This window comes from Fukomys damarensis, unplaced genomic scaffold, assembly GCF_012274545.1.
Source record: "Fukomys damarensis isolate Sample0158 unplaced genomic scaffold, DMR_v1.0_HiC HiC_scaffold_11, whole genome shotgun sequence".
Lineage (NCBI taxonomy): Eukaryota > Metazoa > Chordata > Mammalia > Rodentia > Bathyergidae > Fukomys > Fukomys damarensis.
The window spans coordinates 589,083-608,427 of record NW_022900923.1 but is presented as its reverse complement, the minus strand read 5'-3'; the positions used below and the strand labels follow the sequence as shown (position 1 = coordinate 608,427).

General features: G+C 55.8%; 1 protein-coding gene across 2 annotated transcripts in view; it reads left to right on the top strand.

The window, feature by feature from the left end:
• Cnih3 (cornichon family AMPA receptor auxiliary protein 3) overlaps positions 1 to 12,576 on the top strand; it is a 96,904-nt gene extending 84,328 nt beyond the window's left edge. For both annotated transcript variants that reach the window (XM_010642438.2, XM_010642441.3), the window contains 2 exons: positions 2,063 to 2,206; positions 3,748 to 12,576. In XM_010642438.2, coding sequence (XP_010640740.2) covers positions 2,063 to 2,206; positions 3,748 to 3,775 — 172 coding nt within the window. In that variant the 3' untranslated portion in view covers positions 3,776 to 12,576. The remainder of the gene's footprint in view (positions 1 to 2,062; positions 2,207 to 3,747) is intronic.
• The last annotated feature ends 6,769 nt before the right edge of the window (positions 12,577 to 19,345 follow it).

Below are 19,345 nucleotides of genomic sequence, written 5' to 3'. Positions count from 1 at the left end.
CCCCAGCTGGTGCTGCCCGAGTACTCCATCCACAGCCTCTTCTGCGTCATGTTCCTGTGTGCTCGGGAGTGGCTCACCCTGGGGCTGAACGTGCCACTGCTCTTCTACCACTTCTGGAGGTGAGTCTGCGGGACCGGAATGGGCCCAGGCAGAGGGGCACCAGCCCTCCTCGCTCCTGCCTCCGGGCCCCCTCTCCAAACCCCACCCGTGCCCCTGGCCTGTGGCGGGGAGGGCCCCGTCCTTGTGGGTCAGTGTGACAGCAGCCACAGCGCTGTTGAAGTGGCTGAGCAGTGGAGGACCCCAGTGCCCCCAGGTGACAGCCGGATGACAGGACAGAGTGTATCCACACAGTGGAATGGTCTTTAGCCACGAGAAGGGATGAAGGATGGATTCTTGCTGCACATGGCTGCAAACACAAGTTGAAAGAAGCCAGATGTGATGGTCACACGGAATGGTCACATATCATCCCACGTATGTGAGATGTGCAAAGCAGGCCAACCAAGGAGACAGAGGGCAAAATAGTGGTGTTGGGGGCTGGGAGGGAGCAGAATGGGGTGAGTGCTTATTTTGCAGGGTTTTCTTTTGGATGATGAAATGTTCTGGAACTGGGTAGCATGATGGTCGTACAACTCTGAAAATGTACTAATACCCACCAAACTGTGTCCTTTGGAAGGGCGAATTTTGTGGCCCGTGAATTACATCTTAATTTTAAAAAGCACTTAGCAGATAGGATGGGTTTTCTGGGTCATTCTATTCCCTGCTAAGACCACGTGTGGGGTCATGAGATGTGGGCTTGATATAAAATACCCTCACCGGGCAGTGAAGGAGGATGTAACCACAGGGCCCACCCTGGTCCCCTTGGGCGGGAGCTTGACTCCAAACCCTTTCCTCATTGTTATTTTGCCATGGAACAAAGCCTCTGTTTAGCCACATCTAAGGCATTTCACTAAGACGTGCGGAAACGTACTACATGCTAGGCCTTGTGGGAATCCAAGAAGAATACTTAAATATAAATATAGCCCTTTCCCCGAGGTGCACCCCAGTGCAAGAGAAATGGACTCCTGAGGGACAGACAAGGACTGTCTGCCAGGGGAGTGCAGGGGATGGAGCCCTACACCAGCCTGGAGAGTGCTGGAGGGGCACACGTGTGTCCATAATGTGCATGCAGCCGAGGGCCGGGGCAAGGGAGCAGCGTGTGTCCAGGGCTGTGGCACGCAGCTTCTTGGAGGGGGCAGATGACAGTGGCAGACACGGTGGGGATCTTAGGGGCCAAAGAATTTGTCTGTGGAGGAGTTGGCGTTGAGCTCTGAGGGAGTGGAGAGCTATGGAAGGGGTCAGAGGAGCAGAGCCACATAGTGGGGTACAACTTTGGGAGAGGACCCTGGAGCCACAGTGCACTCCAGGTGGGGGGAAGAGGGCAGCCTGGCCCAGGTGGGAATGGTGGGTTATGGGACAGGCCTTGGGTTCTGGGGCTGATGGGCAGGCAGCTGTCGCCAGGACAGGAGGTGGCAGTGCCATTGACCGAGCACAGATGGCAGAAAAAGCCTGAGGTGTGGAGGGAGGAGAGTGCAGAGTTTCACATTGAGTGAGTCATCAGCTCTCTAATGCCGGCTGGAAGAGAGGAAAGGTTCAATTTGGTCTGGAGCCTCCGCCATGGTGGGTTGGGCCGGGGGAAGCATTGTGTCATGGTGGGATCATGTGGCAGAGGAGCTGCTCACCTCACGGGGGCCATCCCAGGAGGCCGAGCCCTGGATAGTATGACACCTAATCCAAAATCACCAGTCTCAGGAAGAGTACGGGTGCAGCATGCACACGCGGCTCCTGGCCTCCACTTCCCTGACATCTCCTGGCACCTCCTTGAAACACCGGGGCCACCATGTTTGCCTTCTCTCCCAGTGTCGTGGTGTATGATGCCCCTGGCTCTGACGCGAGGGTGTGTGCCTGAAGTGGGTGCAGAGCTCGAGGGTGGTGCCTACTGCAACCCAGGCAGGAGGGGAGCTGGCTGTGTGGCATGGATGGCCAGGCCTAGACAGCATTGGGTGCAAGTCCTGTGTCCCTTCAGGTACTTCCACTGCCCGGCTGACAGCTCGGAGCTGGCCTACGACCCGCCAGTGGTCATGAACGCAGACACCCTGAGCTACTGCCAGAAGGAGGCCTGGTGCAAGCTGGCCTTCTACCTGCTCTCCTTCTTCTACTACCTGTACTGGTGAGCACTGCCGCAGGAGGGTGTGCCATACTCAGGGCAAAGCTGGGGATGGGGCTTCCCGAGGGAGCAGCGTGGGGCAGGCAGATGTCCCGTCCTGAGCACGTCCTCAGGCCCACACTGCCAGGTGCCTCCTTCCAGTGTCCCCCTCCGGTCAGGGTGGAGTGCAGGGGCACCTCTGCTTCCCAGGGGCTTCCCAGTGGCATGTCAGTCTCACCACCTGCCCTCAGCATCTCTGACGTCACCTGAAGCACTTGGCTGAGCCAGACCAGCCACTGTGCAGCTGTGCCTGGGGGGCAGCCTCTCCCTGTCGCCTTTGGTCCTGCATCCCCTATAGGTGATAGCAGCTGGACAGAGGAGGAAGGGGGTGTTAGATTGCAGTCACCTCAGGGCCGAAGCAAGGAGGTCGTATCTGTGCTGTCCAGCGTCCAGAGACCAGCTGGGCTCTAAGCTCAGGGATCTGTGTGTGTCCTTGGGTTATGAGCTGGGTGCTGTCTATACCCATGTGTGACATCCTTGGAGATGATCCCTTAACCACTGATGTCTCCGGGTCTCAAAGTGGGGTTTTGGTCAAGTCATGGGGGCAGGTGACAAGCGTGTGTTTCCAACACACAGCCCTGGGTGCCGTGTCCCGGAGTCAGGAGGCCAGGTGTCTGGGGATCCTGAGGTGCCGGGCGAGGCAGGCCACACGTGGTGGTGGGGATTCTGCTGCCTGTATCAGTAGTGGGTGCCAAGGCTGTGGCACCATAACTGCAGCTCAGGCTGTGTCTCCTGCCCCACCTGGGACTCTTCTCGGCCTCCTTTCCTCTGGGTCTCTCTGCCTGTAACTGTGTCACTCGAGGATTTCTTGTCTGGTGTCTCAGCCTGTCACACAGCTGCTGGTTTGAGCTCCACTGCTGGGCTGGGTCCCTCCAGGGCCGGGCTGGGCTTGAAGAGGCACTCAGTAGATGTTCAGGAAGGCTAAACAGGAGGGACGGAGCAGAGACGGAGGGTGCAGCTGTGGGGTGAGCAGGCCTTGGGATGGGACCCCTACTCCCTGTAGGACGGGCCCTTGGCTCCCGACCTGGTAGAGTTTCTGTGAACACCGCAGATCAGAGTCCCCTCCAAGCTCAGTGCCTGTCCTCTCTTGGGCTGGGCCTCGCCTGGGTCCTGCTCCCAGTGCAGAGTCCTGAGCACAAAAGGCCAGGGTGGAAGTCACTTGGTTCCTGTTCCTATTCCTCTTCCTGCCTTGCTGATGACCCTGCCCACGTCCCTGCCCCACCCCCAGATCCACCAGGGTGAGCTGGTGGCTGACAGGTCCTGTCCCTGCTGCTGTGGTGAGGACAGGATCTGAGAGGAGCGTGGGAGTGGACACTTGGGGCAGTCCTTGCCCCCAAAGCCTTGGCATACAGTGTGGCAGTGCCCACGTCAGTGCAGGAAGCATTAGGGGCCGTGGGGAGCAGGTCCAGGACAGGACCCGAGGAGATGCCCGTTCGAGCCTCTCAAGCCTCTCTTGAGCCCTGGCTCACACAGCTCCCGCTAATGCCTCTCCCCTTTCTCACCAGCATGATCTACACGCTGGTGAGCTCCTAACTCCCAGGGCAGGTGCTGCAGAGACCATGGGAGGCCGAAGCTGAGGAGTCCACTTCCGCTGGCGACTGGATTAGGGTCAGAGAGGGGGCGCAGGAGAAGGCTGGGCGGCTGTGACGTCGCAAGGACCGGGACAGTGCAGCAGCGGTCCGGGTCGCTGTGCCTGTCTGCCGCCCGTGTGTATCAGTCCGCACTCAAATCCCACATACAGGAAGTAGGCGACAAACACTGAACTCCACTGAACCACCATTGCTGCTTCCCCAACCCACCATTGTGGAAGACCTCCTGGCCCTGGGAGCAGGTTGGGTGCTGGAAGGCGCCTGCCAAGGACAGACGCCAGTCAAGGCTGTGTGCACAGGGCCGTGGGACGCTGGGGGTGTTGTGGGCCACCTGGGATGCTTGGTTCCTCCTAACTGTGGCCTCGGCCTGGCCTCTGTGCAGGGCTGGGATGTGGGTGGCTGGCTGGGGCACCGCCCGGAGTTTGTAGGATCTGTGCCCGATTGCTAAATTCAGAGGTGACTTCTGGAGCGGCTTTGGGGCAGGGTATTGGCATGGACTCCTGTCCAGTGTTGCTGGGTGATCTGGGGAGGGGAACTAAGGGAAATGGAATTTTTAAAATATTTTCAACACATTCAGGTGTTTATTCTTTAGCCTCTCGAGGTATATTCTGCTGTTCCCAAAACCATCAGAGTAACAAACCAGCCAGCCAGATTTAGAGCTGCCTTTTCATAAAAGTCCGAGAGCAATCGGAGCCCAGAGAACCCACACAGTGTTGCCTGGAGCAGACAACATAACTACAACTGCTGTTTATTTCAGTGGAGGCACCGGCAAGTTTAGAATCTTCCTCTTGGGGTTCTCTCCACCTGGGGTGGGTGCAGTGTGCAGGGTGTGAACAGCGATAAACAGCCTGTTCTGATGTTTAAGTCAAGCACAGTGGTGCTGACCTTGTTCCCCATTCTCCTGGCTGAGACCCAGACTACACTGTGTGTCAGCTGCTGTGGCGAGGCCATGACTCAGCTGTGAGGGGGTCTTGGTGTGCGCTGTGTCCTGTTTTCATGCTGGTCTGTTCACTGGGCCCCCTCAGTTCAACCCTGTCTGAGCAGGACTTGCTCCATATGGTAAGCAGAGGGGACGGTGGAAAAAGTGAAGTTTCAAAAAGGTTCACTGCTTCTGGAAATTCTACAGAAAACAGAATGCAGGCTTCTGTTGCTGATGCACCAACCTGAGGCAGAGCGGTGTTTCAGAGCAGGTGCCTGTCCTCTCTTGACACCCTGGCCCCTGGCAGGTGACTGCTGTGGGTCATACGGGTCATACATCGATCTCAGGGCCCCTGACCTCACTGGCTCCGTCCTCAGAAGCCAGTCACGGTCACCCTGGAGCGAGCAGGCCTGACCCTGGTTCCCGGAATGTGGCCCAGGTGAGGCTGTTCTGTTTCCATACTTGCCTCCTTCCTAGCGGGGCTGGAGTGGCCTCTAACCAGATGCAAGCAGGAATGGAATCAGGAAATGCAGACTTACAAAGGAAGGGTGGTTGGCAACCCTGCCTCCCAGAGGCTTTCTGTTGGTGCTGTCAGCTTCAGTTTGTACTGTCTCTTGTGGTGAATGGTAGCGGTTCAAACTTACACGGCTGCTCACAGGCTTCCACACCTCTCAGGACCCTCCTGGCAATCCTGTGAGGGCAAAACTGTCCTCCGCTCATGTTGTAGGAGAGAAAACCAAGGCTCGGGTGAAGGGAGAGGGGTGAGGGGTAAGGAGTAAGGGCCTCCCTGTAGCCACGTGGCAATCACAGCCCTGCTTTTGAACCACACATCTGACTTTAAAAATCCATGTCCTGTGCCTCACCCTGAAAGCCACTTAAGCAGCCCAGATCCTGCTACAGAGCAAATGGTGGATCTGTTTGAAGAGGGATATAAAACCGGAAGTTTAGGGGAAGTCTTGGGGGCCCAGCCATCTTCTGGAGGGAGGGTCTCTCAGAAGGGCTTCCAGTGCCTGGGCTGCTCTTATGGGGATGGCAGAGAAGCAGCCAGCTTCCTGAGAAGTAGCTCTGGCTCCTGGCAGGAGTGATCAAACTTCTAATCTCAGGGAGAGGTCGGTGGGGAGTGAGGACAAGGTTACAGAGGTGAAGGTCACAAGAAGGTGACTCCGACCGTTAGAGGTCAGCTGTGGAGCTCGTGCCCCAGTAACTGAAAAATGGACAAAGGAGGTTAAGAGAAAGTCCTGAGAGACAGGAAGGGTCCTAAAAGTGGGCTGCGGCGTGCTCTTTGTCTGGGGTTTTATACAGGAAAGCGAGCACATCTCAAGCCTCTCTGGGCCGGGCTGAGGCCAACCTGTGGGTTGCAAGTCCAGTGTCACTGCTGATACCCATCTGAGAGGGAAGCGCGGCACAGGGCGGGCGTGCAGAGGAAGCGCCATGCACTGCAGCTTGGGTATAACTCCCCATGTAGAGAGAGCAGAGGCAGCTGGGGAAGGGACCGGGAAGGGAGTCCTGCCCCCATCACGCCTCGGCTAGGCTTGCGGCAGGCGGTGCTGATGCAGTGCGTTCCCAGCTGCTGTCTGCTCCAGGGAGGCCACAGGCCTGCTACTCTTCCAGTTCCTCTCAGTCGCAGTGTCTGCCCTGACTTCCCAGAAGCCGGGCCCCCTCTGGCTGCCTCTTAATTTCTGAGGAGTCTAGTCTGTCTGTACACAATCAAGGGTGAGCTGCGGCACAGTGCTCGGGAGCTGTGGCCGCCTGCAGTGGGGCATGCTGCCTCTGTGGCCAGGCTGTGCAGCTCCGGGAGGCAATGGGACGGAACAGAGGACTCTGACTGACACCAGGAGAGTGGCCATCCCTGGCGAGCGTGTTGCCGGCTGCAGCTGGGTGTGTGTGGTTGGAGGGTTTGGGCTATGGCCTTGCCTCTGTAAGATCGGGGAGCGGCCCCCTTGGGTGCTGTGATGACGGAGCCTGGCTCGGCCAGCCTGTCTCAGTGGAGGAGGACCAGACACCATCAGCAGGAAGCTCCCCAGCACAGCAGAGTAGCACAGCCTCCTTCCTCACCGCCCTCCATCCTGGGGGCCCACGGTCCCAGCCACAGACCACAACCCCTGGCTGACAGAGCTCAGCTCTCCAGGGAGAACCTCCCTTCGTGTTCTATTTTTAGTTTGGTAATTGCACCAATGTGGAATAGAATTGTCACGGCTGTGACAGCTTTGTTCTCCCACCAGGAGCTGAATGCAGCCGCAAAGTGCTTTGACAACAATGAATGGCACTCACGCTGGGTCGGCACACAGATCTGCTTCCTAACCTTTCTCCCTAGGACTCAGCTGCTCTGTTCCATGCTGAGCTCTGCAGAGCATGTGGGGTGGAACCTTTGGCCCAGGCTGTGCCTCCTGGGGCTGCTGGGTCCCCAGGCCGGGCTACAGGCTGCTGTCCCTGTGGGCATGGAGGAGGGAGGATCTGGGGTGCCCCTGGGGCTCTGCTGGCCCCAGGCATGGGGAGAGGGCTGGGCAGGTGGTTCCTGGGAACACAGGAGCGGCAATGGGGTGAGGTGGGTGCGTCAGAGCCGCCCCTGTGGGGGCGTGCAGAGGGGGCAACCCCAGAGTGTGCCTCCGGCTGGGTCTCACCCGCTGGAGTAGAAGCGGGGTCAGAACCGCCCAGCAGATGGCATCTTCTGGGCAGTGCCCATCACCCCAGTTCTTCCTTCCCCTCCCAGTTCTCCTGGCATCTGGACTCCAAGCCTGTGCAGGAAGGAGGCCAGTGTGGGCTGGAACTGTCTTGCTCAGGCTCTGGGAACCAAGGATTTTGCTAAGCAGTGGTGACACACAGCTGTTAAAGCCAAGCTTATGTAAGTGTACGTAAATTATATTAAAAATCAAAGTCAGAACTCATCACTTCCTAATCACCATGACACACATTAATGCCACCCAAGCTTCCTGGGCCACACAGCCTCCTGGATGAGGAAGCATTGAGCTGCGGGGGGCAGTGGCACTGTGCCTGTCCCCACCTGGAGTTCGGTGACATCCCACTAGCAGCTGCAGGTGGGCCAGAGTGTGCCTAGGCCCCAGGGGAGTGTTCACCCACGGGATGAGCAGATGCTGCAGGTGTGTGACACGCTTGCTGGCATACATCTCCGGCCTGGCATTGTTGGTTTTGGCCTGATGCGGCCCCTCATAGGGGAGAGGTCCTGATGGAGCAGAGCTGCCCGCCTCATCCCGAGAGCAAGAGAGAAACCCTCAAGGGCACCCCAACACCTAAGACCCCACCCCTAAAGTCTCCACCACCTCCCAACAGCCCAGCCCAGTAGGAGGGACATGAACAACCAGACTTCAGCAGGAGGACGTGGCCTGTTAAGGTTCCTCAGGGCTGGGGGAAGGTAGCATGGCTTCTCTGCTGGCCACGGAAAAGCTCTGATTTTAGACCCAGTGCTGCATCTATGGGCCAGGGCCCCTCCCAGACAGGGCTGTCACTGTGTGTGTGTGTGTGTGTGTGTGTGGCCCCTGTCCAGAACTTGGCACAGGACATGAGCTCCATTACTATGCCTTCTCCCTCCCTCTTGTCACTTGAGCTAATACACACACTGTGTCCCCTCCCACCTGCACGGGGCTTCTTCCTCCCTTGCTGTGTCCCCTCTGGGTCCGGCTTCCCACTGGACCCCAGAGACCTCAGACGCTGGCCTTTTGGCTTAGAGATGCAGCAGTTCCAGGAGACTTGTCCTGCCAGCCAGCAAAGAAAGACAGAAATGCCACCGCAGTGCCACTGTTCAAACATCATACCGGGCTGGCCGGAATCCTTGTCCTTTTCAGAAACACCCCACACCAGAAAAACATCATCGCCTTTCTGACTGGAATATGTCTGATGTCAGGAGTGGGAGAAGTAGAGGAAACGAACTCTCCATGAAATACTAGTGCCCTTATCAAACTGCGGTGAGACGGTCAGCTGGGCCTGCCTGGGACAGTCTGCCTGTACCACCACGGCGGCAGCAGCGGGAAGCACAGGGCTTTGGGACACTTTCCCAGGTGTGTCCCACAGGTCCTGGGAGGGACAGTCACTCTGAGGAGGCCAGCAGCGGAAGGGCAGGAGAGAGTTGGAGCAGTGGCCAAGTAAATGATGGGTTTTGGTGGAAACACAGCTCCTGAAGTGATGTGTGACTGGCTTGCCCAGGAGCCATGGTGGGGTTGTCCCAGCCCTTACCACCCCACCTGGGGAGAGCTATTTCATTTATAGAGGACAGGTGCTCTGAGGGGACAGTTTGAAGACACATGCTCTGAGGAGTAGTTCATAGTTGTGCTCTGAGGGGACAGTTCATGGACACCTGCTCTGAGGGAACAGTTCGCAGATACGTGCTATGAGGGGATAGTACATAGATGTGCTCCAAGGGGACAGTTCCTAGACACCTGCTCTGAGGGGACAGTTTGTAGACACGTGCCCTGAGGGAGCAGTGAGAGACTGGAACCTCCCTAGAGCAAGGAATCTAAAATCCATGTCATGAACCAGGTAGAGAAGGTTCTAGAAGAAGTATTTAAGGAATGCAAGAGGCAGAGGACAGAAATGCTGAAAGCCTCCCCTCTCCCTTCCTGTGGTGTTGGGGCAGTTGCTTCCTGGTGAGGCTTTTAGAGCACTGAGTTCTATGACCAGGTCCACAGTAGGCTCCCCAGGTTGTCTCTGCTGGGCCTGGGGGGATAGCTTGCACGACATTCTTCAGAGTGCAGCAGAGGAGGCAAGAAGAGCTCACCGAGGTGAGGAGTAAGGAGCGAGTGTTTGCCACGGAACAGGGTGGGTCCCACAGCCTCATTATCAGCGGTGCTGTGAAGATGCAGGCCATGGCCCAAGTTGGACAACAGCACCCAGAATAATCGATCTCCATAATTCAAAGGCAGCAAAAAGAGGAAGGGCTGAACTCAAGAGGTTATGGGTTCCAGTCTCTTTGAGGACAGGCATTTAAGTATCTCTAGAGCTGGGCTCTGTCCTTATTGGGCTCAGGATCAGTGTCTGCCAGGCTCAGCTGAATGCTGGGGGAACTTGAAATCTGCGGGGGTGGAGCTGACCCCGGGTGGAGGGTTGGTGTCCAGCAGGGCACTGGGGAGAGGTCTGTCCCTGAGACACCTGTGGTCAGTGCTTTCAAGGTGGGCCCAGGTTTGCAGGAGGAGCTCACTGCTGCAGAAACCACCCTGCTCTTGGTCTCTGAGTTACCAGGGCCCTGAGGGAGCAGAGGTCCTGAATCTGTGGGAGTCTCAGGGGGACTAATGCTGTCATATCTCAGGATGATGTAGAAAACCTCCATCCAAGGGAAGAAAAAGGCTGGGCCTCTGGACAGATTTATGGGTTTCGGAGAGTTGGGCTAGGGATGGGGCTGCATCCCAAGGAGTGGCTTCCAGGCCCCACAGTAGTCCCTGCTTCCTCGAGGGGCCTGCATTGCACCTGGGTTGGCTCCTAGCAGGGCTCCGGACAGAGGTGGTTCAGGAGCTCCCACTGTGCCCACAGAACCTTGGGGGCTCTCGGGCCAGTGCATGGAGGGACAGGGCATGCGTGAGAGGTGGTGACAAGGAAGGGGACAGTCACCCCTCACTGGAGCAAGGTCTTCCTTTGCTCAGGTCCAGCTTTCTGTGGCCTGTCAGACTGGCCTCGAGGGACACCACCTGCCATCTATGGAGAGGTCCGCGGCCTGGTGCTAGGCAAGCGGTGGAGAGCGATTGGAGGGATTGCCCTGACTCCTGGGTCAGTTCTGTTCAAAGTGGCTGGAGACTCCGGGCCATAGTCAGCTGCTGGGGCTGGGATATGAATCCAGCCATCCGTGACCTCTTGCATCGTTGACTGAAAGGACTAAACTGGACTTCTGACTTGACCTCTTCTGGCTGTATGAGGTCGGCCACGTTTTTTAACCCTCCCGAATCCTAGTTTGCTCAACTGTGTGTTGAGTGTGCTAATCCATAATTTTCCAAGGGTGATGTGGATATGAAGTGTGATCATTTATATAAAATCAGTTTGTAGTTTGAAAAAACCAGTACCAACATGAAGGCTTAGCACCACCCTCATCACGGATGGAGTTGCCTCTTATTTGCTTCATGGAGAGGCTTAAAATACAGCTGGATCTGAGTTTCAGGGTGAGGGCTGAGGGGACTGGCCTTTGGGCAGAGGAAATGGGCTCCCAGCTCTGCTCCCAGGTGCCCACCTGGATGCAGTATGGGGGCTATAGAGTTTCTGATGCAGTAGTTTTGACCCCTGGGGTCAACATTTTACTCCATGTCTAAAAGTGGGCACTGTTCCAGTGCTGATAATTTTCCCTGAGAAAGATATTTCAGGTGCAGGCTCCACTGGGCCAGTTTAATTCCTTGGACAATTTTAAACATGGCAGCATTAGACTGTTTCCAAATTTTTCCATTTCCATTTTCCTAAAATTATTTTTGCTGAGATCAATGACTGTTTGTACAAAAATTATGAACAAGATTAAATTTATTAGTCTTCTAAAATTGTCAGTTTGCCAGTGTGAGTTTCATGTGGAACTACCAATTTTACCAAGTCCAAAATCTCCCAAGTCAAATGTCTTGCCACCAAGTTCTTAGATCAGTGTGTGGTCATCCACAATTCCCGATGGGTACCGCGGTCCGTGGACTCTCGGTGGTGCTGAAGGTCTCACTAAATCTATTTTCTTCTCCACACCACTAGCTGCTGTAGCCTCCCCACCATCCACAGGAGGAGTCCTTCAGTAAATTCACCTGGCACGTGTTGTACCATGGGCTGCTTTAGACACTGTCAAATTTATGTTACTCTGATTATTTCCGCCAGAAACAACTGTCATCGGACTCAGGAATGGTAGTTCACTATTTCATGATAAACGCTTGTGAATATAACTGGCAGCTGTCGGTCAGCGTTTCTCACCAGCTTGGCCACAGGCTGCCATTCCAGTCTGCTGGGCCCTTCTGGGTGGGTTGGAGGGAAGAGGCCAGGGCCAGGGTGAGGGTCTCCAGAGTGTCCTGATGTGACCAAAGCCCTGAGAGACGGCGGGGACACGGTGGGGCTGGCTTTAGTGCGGAGACGGATGTAGATGGGGTAGGGAGCACAGTGATGCTGGGAGGGTCGGAAAGTTCTGCAGAAACCCAGGGGAGGTGAGCTGCGGCATGCAGTGTGGACGGTGCTGCGACCTTTCTCCACGCACTGCAGGGCTTCCACCTCCTGCTGTCACACCTCTGTGTGGCCTGCGAGCAGTGACTTCCCATTTTATCCACTGATGTGCACAGAGCTGCAGTCTGTGTGGCTGGGTCAGAGTTTCCTGGAGGAGGCCTCTGTCTCCCCAGGAGCAGCCCAGATACTCAGAGGAGAGCAGCAGCCTCCCCTTCTGAGTCCCACTGCAGCCTCAGAAAGATCTGGAGCACAGCAATCCTGCAAGCAGGCTCTGCTCAGGCAGTGACATTGGCACCTTAGTGGTTACATCCACGCTGCCACCGAGTGGATGGCAGTTAAGGAAGCACCTGAGTGATTAAGAAAGAAAGCATTGCTTTCTTGAAGGGACCCACAGACTGATGGATTATCTGCTGCAATCCTAAATATGTGTAAACTCATGAAATAAACACACACAGTTCAGGTCAGCCGTAGCAGGGAATGGGCAGGTAGAGTGCTTGTGTTAGATTATTACTTACAAGTGCATTCAACCATGTGATAATTCTTATGTATTCACTCATTGTATTCATTTATTCTGTAAAACCTTATAAACCTTGTATCATGCACAAGATTAAGTGTACAATGGTGACTAAGAGGAAGCCTTGGATTACAGCCCTTGCAGAGCCCACTGATCTACCCATCCATCCACCCACCCAACCATACATCCACCCACCCATCCATCCACCCATCCACCCATCCATCCATGCACCCACCCAACCATACATCTACCCATCCATCCATCCACCCACCCAACCATACATCTACCCATCCATCCATCCATCCACCCATCCATCCATCCATCCATCCATCCATCCATCCATCCATCCATCCGGGATGCCTGCTAGGACCGCAGAGCCCTTAGAACACTTGGCTGAATTGTAACCCACAGTACCATAGCCCTGTGCAGCCTCAGAGTCCTTTCCATGTCCCTGTCCTCCTCGTCTGCTCTCTACCCCGGCTTTGAGCTGCCTCGATAGCCCTCATTTTGCACATCTGTGTGGATACAAACTTGAGTCCTACCTCTGCAATGCATGTGCCACTCCTGTGAGTTCACAGTTTTACTGGAGATGCTAGAGATGGGTGTAAGGAGCTAAGGGAAGAGTCCTGTGGAGGAGACTTTGACTTTCACCCCTTGCCTCGCCCTTTCTCTCGCCACCTTCTGTTTCTTCTCCACACATGAATGAGCATAACTACCACCTCCACACATGAAACTTACAATGTTGTGCTGAATAAACCGTGCCTGGAGGCTCAGCTTTTATCCCAAGTTAGATGGTCAAAAACACTTCTCAAAAGGGGCTCTAGGGAGAAAAACGAGTACTTCTTCATCTCCCATTTTATTTTTCTGTCTGGAAACCTCTGTGTTAAGGCAGGGACAGATGAAAGGGAGAGTGATTTGAGAAAGACTGACAGATGGAAAACAAGTAGCAGATCTTAGAACTGGGGTCCATTCCCACACACGTCAGAAAAAGGAAGGCGAATACACTAGCAATGACAGTTCTGTGCACATTTCTGTCTCTTACTGAATTCCTGCAAGATATAGATCATGTGCAGTTTGGTATCTAAGGGTGTGGTTCCAGTGCTCTGCACGCATTGCCCCAACACTCAGGCTGGGAAACAAGAACATTCACCTTTCAGTCTCAGGCGGGGAATCTGGAAGCTGCTTGGCAGGTGGCTGCGGCCCAGCCTCTCCTGAGGCTGCAGTCTGAATGCTGCTGGCCGGCTGGGAATTTGCTCCCAAAAGGCCTCTCCCTGTGTGCCGGGGAGACCTCGCATCCTCACAGTGTCCACTCTTCCTGCAGCGTGGCACACAGCTTCCACCAGGATGGCCTGAGAGGGAGGAAGGGAGAAGTTGCAGTGCTGTGACCTGGGCTTGGAAGTGGAGCAGGCTGCTCAGGGCCTGATTACTAGGGATGAACTTCAGATAGGGGGCCTCGGGCACGGCCATCACAAGGCATTTTCTAAACACTGGAGAGAAAAGTCCAGAGGAAGCAGGAATAGGAAGGTGGGAATGTGTAGTGCCTGCCTCTCTCTAGTCCCAGTCCTTCCTCCGGTGTTTTCCGCCTGATATGCCCACTCCAGGCTCCACACACTGGGCCGCATGAGTGCCCTTCACTGCAAACCACTCGACCCTGGTCATTTTGCAGTGGTGACAGCGAACAGCAGTTCAGAGTCCATGCAGCGTGCAAAGCGTGTACCTAAGTGACTGTTTAAATGCAAGACTGTGTGCCCATTCACCCTGTTTCACAAAGGTGGGAGTGGAGAGAGGGGTGACGTGAGGGGCCCCCGCTGGATTTCTGGGCTGTTCCGCAGTCTTGCTGGTGTTGTCGTGGGTCAGTTTCTGAATGTGGCCAGGAGGTGGAGAGCACAGAGCAGGGCCCGGGCACGGCAGGAAGTGGTTCACGGGTGAAGAGCAGGCTCTGCCCTGGGAGCCAGCAAGTTTCCCTCCAGGGCACAGCCGGAGACAGTGACCAGGACTCTGCCTGTGCAGATGCAGCACACAGAGCTGCGAAAACCACATGGGTTTCCTCTGAGAACACCAGCAGTTCAGACAAACTCTGCTGCTTCCCCTATGAAACTTCAGTGCCCTGTGGGAGGCTGTACAGCTCCTGAGGAAGCAGGGGCTTTGAAGAGTGACTCAGTGAAAGTGGACGGGCTGTGGGGATGTTTTCCAAATATGCAGCCAGCTCCTTCTGCCAGCAAAGAGGGACAAGAAACCAGCAATCTGCATAAAAAGCAGAGATCACACTTAAATACCATGCGTAACATCCACTCTCACAGTGTTGTCTCATCCCATCCTTTTACATTCTTATTGTGTCTCAGAAACTCAGGCTGGAGAATAAGAAGAACGTCCGTAAGTAGGAGTCAGAGCGGAGTTCAGCCACTCACTCAGCAGTCACCCTGGCGCTTGTCTGGAGAGGACTTGGGCTGCGTGACAGTGTTTAGACTTCAGGCTCCATCCTGGGTGGTGTTCGCTGAACACTTGTATCTCCTGAAACCCTGATGGTGTTTCAGGCCTAAAACAAAGTAAGATAAGTAAGGTAAGCTTCTCGATCCCTAAAGGACCTTGAAATATCGCCTGGAAAAGAGAATTTAGGACAACACAAGAGAGAAGTAAATTCGAAACTCTGTGGTAGTGTCCCTCAAGCTAGGGTCAGACGGGGCACACAGGCTGTGATACTGACTCGTGGGCCATGGAGCAGGGATCCCCAGGTGCCCAGAACCTCAGGGTTCCTCTGTGAGGCTGATCCCGTGGGTGTGGCATGGCTTTCACTACAAATAGAGGTGGCTGGAGGCTACCTTGGGAGCATTAAGACCCACTGTGTACTGCCCTGCTCTGCTGCCCACCTTGCTCTAGGTGTGGGCTCCCCTCTCTGTCCAGACAATCACTGGGACCCCAGGACTGAGTGGGTCTGTGGAGAGCTCACCTGGGGCAGGTAACTGCGTGTGGGAAGAGAGCCTGGCATAACAGGAGCCGTGTGCCGTCACGGCCTGGAGAGAGGACCACAGTGACAGGGGCAGAAGAAGAGGACCCAGTACAGGGCAGGTACAGGGATGGTGCCGTACTGCACAGCTCAGCTCTGACACCATCCGGATACCACCAGCCATGATGGGCACAGACACCTGGGAGCTAATGCCAGCCTTGCCCTATGGATTCTGCCAACGTGGACTGGAAATATTTGAAAAGAAAAAACCACATCTGTACTGACCACATCCAACTGTTCTTGTCGTTTTCTGATCGTGCAGGTGACAGCTTCTCATTCAGCATTTGCACCAGGCACTCTGTGCTCTCCAGGAGGACGTGGGCAGGTTTGTGAGCTCGGCACCATTTCCTACATGGGGGCCCCGAGTACCCGAGGACTTGGGTGTGGCTGGTCTCCTGGACCTCTTCCCTGGGAGACCCCTTGTCCATATTGCTGGCCCTTTAGAACCTCAGGCAGAGCGGCACTGAACAAGGCTGCCTTGTTAAGGGGGAAATCTCTTTGGAGCAAGGTTATCTCCAACAGGACTGGTCTTCTAAAACTGGAATGGTTTTAATTTCACTTAAACCATCTGCATGCACGGCGCCATGCCATGCACCTCGTCTGGATCATTTTACTCAGCCTTCCAACACATACACGGGCGAGGCCCCCACCCTGCCACACAGGCAGGTGAGGAAACTGATGCCAGGATGTGAACTCCCAGCTGGCAAGCAGCAGAGCCAGCTCGGGGGCCCAGTCTCTGACAGGGTCTGGGGCAAACGCTGACTGAGGGGCTTCGGATTCTTCTCCGCTCCAGGGATTCCCCAGTGATGCAGTCGATCAGTTCATTGTCAGTAACATTTATGCTTAGCTGATTTCATCAGAAGTGTAGAAATGGCTAAGAGTAACCTCGAGTGGTGGTGATGTTAATTCTTGTTTTCAAAAATATGACCAGAAAGGCAGATTTCTACTTAAGGATCTTTGTACTGGTCTGAATGATTTAAGATGGCATGGTACCAGCCTTTGCTAGCTTAGATGCTGTTCTTCATGCTATGGATGAAAGGAGCCAAGCCCAGCTGTAGGAGGAAGGAGAGCAGTCTGTGGCCAAGCTGCTCACTTTAGGAAACACGGCTACAGCTTCCAAGACGACAGCATCCAGACAGGAATTGCGGGGAGTGTGGTGCATTTGGGGCCTTATCATGAACTCTAAGGGGCTGAGCCAGCCAGGCACCCCAGGCCACTTTTTACTGGTAAAGTGTGACTGGACTGCCCAGGACAAGTGGGGCTGGAGGCTGAGGGGAACGTTGTGACTTAGCTGTCCAGCATGGTGATGCCTGGAGCATCTGGGGAGGGTACACTGGGTCCTGTGGCCTCAGGCAAACCGAGGAAGCTTCTGTGTCTGCTGCTGTGGGCTCCTTGGCCCTGTGCCATTCGAGTCCCTGGGAATGCGCCTTCTCTGATTCTGTGCCACTGTGCACTGGGCCCCACAAGGAGGCAGGAACATAAACCAAGAAGATGTGGTCCCTATGCTCCAGAGTCACCCAGGAGCTCCTTGTCCCCAGGAAAGTGCACTCACGGAAAAGGAAGAGTGGGACTGTGGCCAAGACTGGGCCTGTGAGGAGGGGCACAGCAGGGACCCCTAAGCCGGTGGGGTGGGAAGGTGTGGGCTGGGAAGAGCTTTGTTGGGGTGCTCAGGTCTGAGGCGTCCCTGAGGTGAGCCCGGGGCCTCCATCTGCTAGGACTCAGCTGCACCTCGGCTCCACTGCCGTGGCCTCTGCTGTTGGATATGGGCTTGGCTGTGGGGGCTGCCACTGGGGTGCTGTGGTCCTCAGTGGTGTCACTGGGAGGGGACTGTGCAATGCTGGTCCTGCCCTCGTCCTCTTGGCTTCTCACAATGTCCTGCAAGTGGTTTTGCCCCACCCTGAACTTCTGCTATGGCTGTTCCCTTCTCAACAGCCCAAAGAGAAACGGGCCCCGGATCCTGGGCTGGAAGCCCCAGAATGGTGAGCCAGTGTGACTCCTCTCTTAGGACTTGGCTGCCTCTGGAATCTGCTGCAGTCGCTAAAGCTGAGGAACACAGCTTCCGCATCGGCGCAGTGGGAAAACAACAGGAACTCTGGGTACTGCGAGGACTAAAACACGGCAGTGTGAGAAGCTCTGCGTGTTCATCGTGAGGTCGCTGTGGCTGTGAAGTTCTGCCCCGGGGCCAGCTGAGGTCTGCACTGATGTGATTGACCAAGGGCTGCTATCACTGCCCTGCATGGTGGCAGCTGTGACTTCAGGAGGCTGGGCCACCAGAGCTATCAACACGACCAGCTTCCATTTTGCAGACAGCACTAACCATTAGGCTGTCCGCCTGGGAGGAGGGGATTTCAGAGAGGAAAACTCCATAGGGCATCTTCCCTCATAGCAGTTCTGCAATCAAAAAACCATGAAATGGTGAGGAGGAAAGGAAATTGGGCACCACGTAAACTCTACATCTAGGCTTCTCTGGTGTTGCCTGGTGGTCGTGGCGACTGGTAAGACTGCAGGGCTCTCCCTGGTGGCATGGGGCAGGTCCCATGGCCCTGGGGATGCATCCAGGGCTGTTTGGCTGGGCAGGGGGCCAGGGTCCTGGGCAAGGCTTGTTCCAGCCCCGGGCTGCTGGTTTCCAAGTCTGTCCAAGGGCTTGGACCACATGGGACCTGGGTCACACGGGCTAACTCTGCGGCCCAGGATTCTGACACCAACAGCAGCTGGAGGCTGACAGGGCTGTAGGTTCTTCTTCTACCTCCTCCCCAGGGGGCACAACCTGTTTCTGAGTCACCGCCAACTGACTGCTTCCTGAAGTGGGCTCGGAGAGAGGGCCGGTGACTCGGGAACTGTCCCAGTAGGGCCCTAGTCCTGGCCTTGTCACACCCGGTCCGGCCTCAGTCCCCAAGGTCACAGCCCTGCCCTCAGGGCCGACTGCCCTGACCAGGGTGGTCAAGTGTGCTTATGCAATGTACTGTGCCGGCAGCAGGGACAGCTCTGAGCCAGAAGGGCTGACTGGTACCAAAATAGCAATGCCTCAGGTGAGAAGTGGAGGATAGAAATAAGCTGTGCTCATTATCCCTCCCTGCCCTACATAGCTGCCCAGCCCTTACACCCACTCCCCTGCTGAGCAGAGCACAGGTGGGGGATGGGTGGGAAGTGAGAGGCCCCTCCTGGCTCATCCTGTCCTGAGGCTCAGATGCTGTCCGAGAAACACGGACTCATGGGAGCTGCCCAGAGCAAGCCATCGTCTCCTGGCTCCTCCCATCCACTCCAAGAGGGTTTACTCTGCTGTGTGGATGGAAAGTTGGCTCATCAGAGTGAGGTGGTACCTTGGATTGAGCAGGGACAGAGACCCTGGGAACTAAAGCCAGGTTCTTTTCACCAGGCCTACTGTCCAGGCTGGCCAGGAGGAAGTGGCTGGTATAGCGGAGGCTCTGTCCCTCGCTGCTGTCCCCACTGTGGCTGGGCCTCAGCCGACAGGGCTCTGGGGAGGCTGTGCAGGAGGCCAGGCTGGGACTCCATTCTCTGCCTGCCGGGTCCTGCCGCCCCAGGCCGGCTTCCGGCAGGGCCCACCGTCATGACAGTGGTGATGCGAGGAAAGTAACTAAGACAGTGCACAAGGTGGACGGTTGGAGTTCAGGCTGAAGATGTGTACTCTGAAGAGAGAGGATGGAAAGAGGAGCAGCTTTCTCCCTGAGAGGAGTTCCTGCCTGTACAGGGAGTGGGACGGTGTGGCGCACTGGGAACCGGGACCTCATCTCCACTGTGAGGGCGCTGCAGGCCAGGGTGGGTCTCCACCCTCACGGTGGGTGAAGGTTGGCCATCATCATGATTTAGATCTGGAATGTCCCTAAAGGCTGGGGTTCAGAGGTGAGCTTTGGGAGGTGACTGGAATGTGGGGGTGCTGTGCTCATCCATGGATTAATCCAGTGATAAGGTCCTGGCTCAGTGTGCTGTTAGGAGGTGAGGT